Source organism: Dermochelys coriacea, chromosome 14, assembly GCF_009764565.3.
Source record: "Dermochelys coriacea isolate rDerCor1 chromosome 14, rDerCor1.pri.v4, whole genome shotgun sequence".
Classification (NCBI taxonomy): Eukaryota; Metazoa; Chordata; order Testudines; family Dermochelyidae; genus Dermochelys; species Dermochelys coriacea.
This window is the reverse complement of record NC_050081.1, coordinates 2700245-2706244: the sequence shown is the minus strand read 5'-3', so window position 1 is coordinate 2706244 and position 6000 is coordinate 2700245. Positions and strand designations below refer to the sequence as shown.

The 6000-nt window shown below is 47.2% G+C and overlaps 1 protein-coding gene across 7 annotated transcripts in view; it reads right to left on the bottom strand.

The window, feature by feature from the left end:
* Nucleotides 1–252: 252 nt before the first annotated feature.
* Nucleotides 253–6000, bottom strand: part of RPTOR (regulatory associated protein of MTOR complex 1) — a 323167-nt gene continuing 317419 nt past the window's right edge. For 4 of the 7 annotated variants that reach the window (XM_043496352.1, XM_043496353.1, XM_038371215.2 and 1 more), the window contains 4 exons: nucleotides 5564–5680; nucleotides 5432–5461; nucleotides 4825–4954; nucleotides 253–3017 (listed from right to left, as the gene is read on the bottom strand). In XM_043496352.1, coding sequence (XP_043352287.1) covers nucleotides 2949–3017; nucleotides 4825–4954; nucleotides 5432–5461; nucleotides 5564–5680 — 346 coding nt within the window. In that variant the 3' untranslated portion in view covers nucleotides 253–2948. The remainder of the gene's footprint in view (nucleotides 3018–4824; nucleotides 4955–5431; nucleotides 5462–5563; nucleotides 5681–6000) is intronic. The other 3 variants (XM_038371219.2, XM_043496354.1, XM_038371218.2) reach the window with 1 other exon arrangement.

Sequence of the window (6000 nt, the reverse complement as noted above, 5' to 3'; positions counted from 1 at the left end):
CTAGTGAGGTTATGGGTTCTCTGTCACTGGAGATTTTTAACAATAGGTTAGACAAGCACCTATCAGGGATAGTCTAGATAATATTTAATTCTGCCTCAGTGCAGGGACTGGACTAGATGACATATTGAGGTCCCTTCCAGCCCTACATTCTTCTGATTTCCCCCCCACCCTACACAGCTCCTTTTCCTGCTCTCAAGACTAGGCAACACTAACTCCTCCCGTTCATAACAATCAAAGTACCTGACCACAGGCTTTCTGCATTTATACTTTATTAACAATTTATTGTTTGTATTTATTTTACTCTCACATTACAATCTCAGTTTTGTTTTTTTTAATATCTTTTTTATTTTTGTAAAATAAATAGAGATAAGTGAACTTTTAGGTAGGATGCTCTCCAGAGCCTTGGTTAAACTTCATGATTGAATTTTTGCATCAGACCTGTGAAAACAGAGCCCAGACACGCACACACGCTTAGATGAAAGCTCAACAGGCTGAGTCAGTTAAAAACCACACTCCTGGCTGCACTCCCTGCGAGGGCGCGCAGGGAATGCTGGTATGAAGACAAAACAGCTTCCCACAATGCACCTTTGCATTTTGCCAGGTATCGCTTGTTCTTTAAATAAATCCACTGATTGCGGTTAAAAATCTACGGTGTTTGTAAATAGTGCATGTTAGTCAGTTATCTGCAAATCCCAACCTCTGTCTCAATGCTGGCCAGCAAGCCTGTCCTTGGCCATTCCCTGAGCTCAGAGCCATACGCAGAGGGACAGGCATGGTAATCAGAGGGTCGAGACTGGTACCACTGCAACAGACACTGGGGCAAGTAAATCTGTGTATAACAGCAGCTCAACGGCCCACCAAGAGAGGCAATTTTTTTTTAAGCTCATCACTAACTTTTGGTAGTCCACATATTAGAAAAACACAGAGTTTTAGGTAAAACAGCAGCTCCTCCAGATTTCCTCCCATCGCTTTCGATTCAGCATCCTGTGAGGTGGCCCGTAGATCACCCTAGGGTACAGAAGACTGCAGTTGTGCTTGTGAGTGGGGGGAGTGCCCCAGCTGGGGTACCTGCCTCAGTCCCCTCAGCTCAAGCCACCTTGCAACAGGAATACTTTGAGATTTGCAGACAGCAGTGTTTTACTATTTGACTTTTAATGGCAGGGCACAATAGGATCCTGGGTGATTCTGATGCCATGGCATTGCCTGGCTGCATTCAGGCTGCATGAATGCTGAATGAACATCTCCAGAAGCAAAATGCTCTGGCATGTTATGTGCAGCGACAGGGTCAGCCATCCCCACCTGAGTTCAGTGGGGGAGGTGAAGCTACTGCCCACAACAAAAGGCAACAATGTTCTTTATTTCTTTTCTCATTAACACTACTGTCATTGACTTAGGTACTTCTGCTGGCCTGTGAGTAACGGTGATGCCAGAACCAGAATGGAGAGTGTTTTCCTAGGTTTGGATAGCTTAGCATCATCATTGTTACTTTACAGGGTTTTGTTCTTCCCGCCCAGCAGATTCACATCTAGACAGTACTTTACTAGGGAAATGCTCCCTTCAGCTTTGCAACCTCCTTCCCCAAATCAATCTCCAGACACATTATGGATTCCAAGGGATAGGAGTCTTCAATACCAACAGGCATGAAGGAGCGGGAGACGGTATTAGCTTTCCCTAGAGATTGGGGACAAGATGGTCTTGCACAAGGCAGAAGGATCTGCTGTTGGCTCCTCTCTCTCCAGGATGGCAGTGATTCTCTTGTGATCAGAACATACACATGGATGCCCAGATGCGTTGACACACAAGGACATGCCAATGCAATGCGTATCTGCCTCGGTTCATACAGACAGGTACAAATATGCCCAGATGCATATAGACCAAGGTGCATGCAAATTTCTTATGAGAAAATGTGCACGTCCATTTGCTAGCCGAATATTAGCATCTGAGCAAAAGGAAAGCCTCTGGTTTAAGGCAGGGCTACAACAAGCCCTCTCTGTCTGCAGTTGTCAGAACATCTCATGTGCTTTGGGGGGGGGGGGGGTACTGTGGGCAAAGGGACAGTGACTCCTGAAACAATGGAGTGAATAAGACAAAGTCTTTCACCCCATTCACCTGCACTGACATACGTAGGTGCCCATGAACAGAAAGTAGTGACATCAGTGACGATCCAATTTCCTTAGGGCACAGAGGATGTTGCTCATTTTCTTGGTTCTCCTCTATCTGGATGCAGAGCTTTATGGCCTGTTAGCGTTCCACACTGCTCCTATTCTCCTCACCTGCAACCCCCTTCCCTCTTCCTCCTCGCTGCCTTGCATGCTTGTCTGCTCGCTCTGTCTGTACTTCCACTGGAGAAGGAACACGAGAGAGGGAGGCCAGCAAGCACAGCAGATGATTTCCTATCTCCCTTCTCTCTGATATACACAGATTGCTCAAGACTAGGTGTGATATTCTGCAGGCAGCCAGCTGGGATCCTGTTGCCTGCCAGAGGGGCTGCTCTTTGGCACAGGATACGTAACAGAGGGGTCACTTGGTCGGGTGAGAAAGCATGGAGCTGTAGGTGAGTCCTGACTTCATTCCTTAAGTTACCTAGACCCCCATGAAACAAAGGAACAAAGACTGAAATAAAAAGCCCCTCACAAAGGTATTGTCTCATCCAGTCCTTTGGAGCCTTGGAACCATGTTTGTAACAGAAGCAACCATTGAAAACAAAAAAGAAATGTTCCTTTTCTGTAGTTTTTAGAGGTTATGACTGACAAGAAAATAGGAGATTGTCTCTTTCCACCTCTCCAAATCATCAGTAGCCGAGTCAGAAGAAAAAAAAATGTTCAGGTTATGGGTGGCAGCAGCAGCCGCCAACACTAAACATTCACGTCGATCGTTTCTCTATCTACATTACAGGTGAGACATGGCCCTGCCCGCTGGGACTCTCCCTTTCTCCAGTGAGGCTGCTGTTATCTGATCCGCTTCTCCACCGAATACACTGAGATGTAGTAGTCATTGCTTCCAACTGCCAGGTGAGGCTGTGGGATGGAGAGCAAACAAGTGAAATATGCAGGAGTCATGGGGGGAGGGAAAAAGAAAAGAAAGGGGCAAAGCAACTTGGGCTACAAGATACAAATCAGCCCCGGTGGTGAGTCTCAGTATTCTGAGCAATGCTGGTCAGATGCTAGGGAACTCCTAGCTGGGTTTGCCATGGTAGCTACAACAGACTGTTTCCTCTACCTGTCCCAGGTTACATGTCATTGTATGCCACTGTTTCAGCTGAAGGAAAAAATTATGGTGGCCATTAGCTGCCAACTTCTACTATAATTCTTCTAAATGATCAGAAATGTGTTTGTTACAAACAATCCCCTGGATTGAAAACTAGCACACTGTCTATCGAGAACCCCAGGAGCAATTCCAGGCTTCAAAGAGACCAGGATTAGAGGGTTTCTTTGTTTGCTTATTTTAAAGGAGACAAAATTTTCAGACTTGCTAACCCCCTCTTCCCAGCCCCCAAACCCAAGGGCAGCAAATCTTTCATTAGGTGTTTGACTTCTTGCAGGGTGATTTCCCAAGGCAAAGGAGCAGCAGACTGAGATGCACAAGCTCCCCTTTATTGCCTTCCTCCTCAGGATGTAAAATGCACATAACCCCCACCAGCAATCCAGAGAAACCACCACCCAAGTCCCCCCCACCCCGCCCCCAGATCGGAGGGCAAAGCAAGTCACATCATAGCTCTCCTTCCTCTCACTGCCCTCTCCATGGCTTCAGGCCCTTCATCAAATGCCACTGTCCTTTTTCATTAAATGTAAACCACTTATGCCCTGACCTTCAAGGTTCCAACATGACTGCCCCATTTAACCTTCACCTGCTCCCTATTCCCCATCCAGCTACTTTCTGCTACTCCTTCCATCTCCCTCCTCCTCACCTATTCCCATCTCCAGCTGTCTCAGGCCATACTGCAAATGTGCGACACCTCCTAATTGAACTGCCAGACACCCTCTTTCTAAAGACTAGTGCAGAGCCACCTGCTCTGTGACACATTCCCATTGCAAGACCTCTCTCCACCCTGTTTTGTTCTGAATTTTAAGAACTCATGCCTTTGGATTGTGCAGAAACTCTTATATTTTCAGCAGATTTTTTTTACCGCACAGTCCCTTGCACACCTGGAGTAGTATATGGTGGTAAGGTAGGTTCGGTCTACACTGTTGAGCCAAAAGCCACTTCTGAGGCATTTGGTGATGGCATCATTTTCAGAGGAAGAGCAACAGAATAAAGAGGTGCTCCGGAAGCTGGGCTAAATTTTGGCTTGTCTCATGTGTGTGTGCTGGTGGAGAGGGCTGGCTCCCGTAGAGCGGGATGGTGGTGCTCAGTTGAGTCCTAGGCTAAAACACCTTACAGAACAGCTCTGGCATAAGCTGCCAGGAGCGAAAAGCTAAATCAAAAGGCAGTTCCAGAGCAAAGTGAAAAAATGGGCAGGCAACCAGTGAGCAAAAATGGCTCCGAAGTTTGGAATCCTGTTCTAGCCCTTAGTGGGCATTTCTGCACCTTAATGGTGCACACTTTGCACTTTGGTGCAACTGGCTGTATTTGCACAGATTCGGCTCTGGAACAGCATGCACTGCTGTTGGGATAGGATTGCAATGCACTGACAGAGCAGGGTGGCTTCCTGGACGGAAGCAGCTAGGTTGCAGGTTAGGGACTAAGGTGCACTTGTGTTGGGCAAGACTGTGCAGCAGCCTCCTGTACAAGGGGAGGTCTTTAGTCGTTGTGACCAGCCCCTTTTTCATAGAAATTTACTCAGAACTACAAAAAAAATTCCAAAGTTAAAAAGAAAATACAGACCCAATGAGGATGGAAAGCCAGGCAGCTGATGGCTCCGACTCTCTGTCCCATAAATCCATCATAGTATTTGATATTGTTGATCAACTCTCCATTCCCATTGTAGATTGCAGTGAACTGATTCATTGAGCCACTGGAAGGAAGAGAGATCACCATGTACTCACCACATTCTGACAATACTCTTCATTTCTACATAAAGGGTTTTCTACTCACTACTGCTTGGCTATGGAGACAGGAGTCATTTATAAAGCAAAAGTGTGCACCATGCGTTCTTATAAGCAAAGAGATTGGTTTTAATCCATGCTGCAGCAGCCTCAGCACAGAGAGATTTATAGACAGGCTCGAACTGAGCATCTACCCGTTCTGCTGTAAATTCAAGATGTAAAATATATAGAGCCAATGAAAGTGCATGTTCACCTAAGGTGGTTCTCCCACAGCTACCATGGCACCATGATCGTGAAGTGGATGCTGGGGCCCTCCTCTCAGCCCCGCCATACACCTGCTGCCTTTGGGTAGGGAGTCTGACTCACTGAGAACTGGCAACACCCTCCACCATCAATCTGAGTCACCAGTGCAAAGGTTTCAAGAACACACAAAAGGGTTAAAATACCTGAACTGCACACATGGGAATGAAGTGGCACTGGTCATAGCAAAGGGGAAAAAGAGACATGAATGGTATTTGTAATGATGGATTTCATCTCTCTTTGTTCCACAGAGGAGGCGGAATGGGGTCAGAACCTACCACGCAAACAGATTGGCCTGTGGGTGAATGTCCAGGGCGGTCAGTCCTTTGACTATCTGAAGGACCTTCACAGACTCTGGCATCCTGGGGTCGAAGAAACGGACATCTCCATTCACACTATCAACAGAGGAGATTCACAGCATTAGACTCTGTCCCACTGGAAGTTCAGCCTCAAAAGCCCCAGAGAAAAGGCCATTCACTTGCCTGTGAACAGACCACCATTATGCACGGCAGAGCCGTAACTGGGCATTTTAGCGCCCGGGGCAAGCAAGCCTACTTGCGCCGCCTACAGTTTTATTCTGTCATTTCTCTGCCCCTGCGGCTTTGTGCCCTGAGCAGCTGCACTGCCCTGGTTATGGCGCTGACAGGAGGACTACACCCGAGGAGAGATTCAGCCCAGTACCACCTCTCCCCATCTACGTCCAGCATTGTGACTG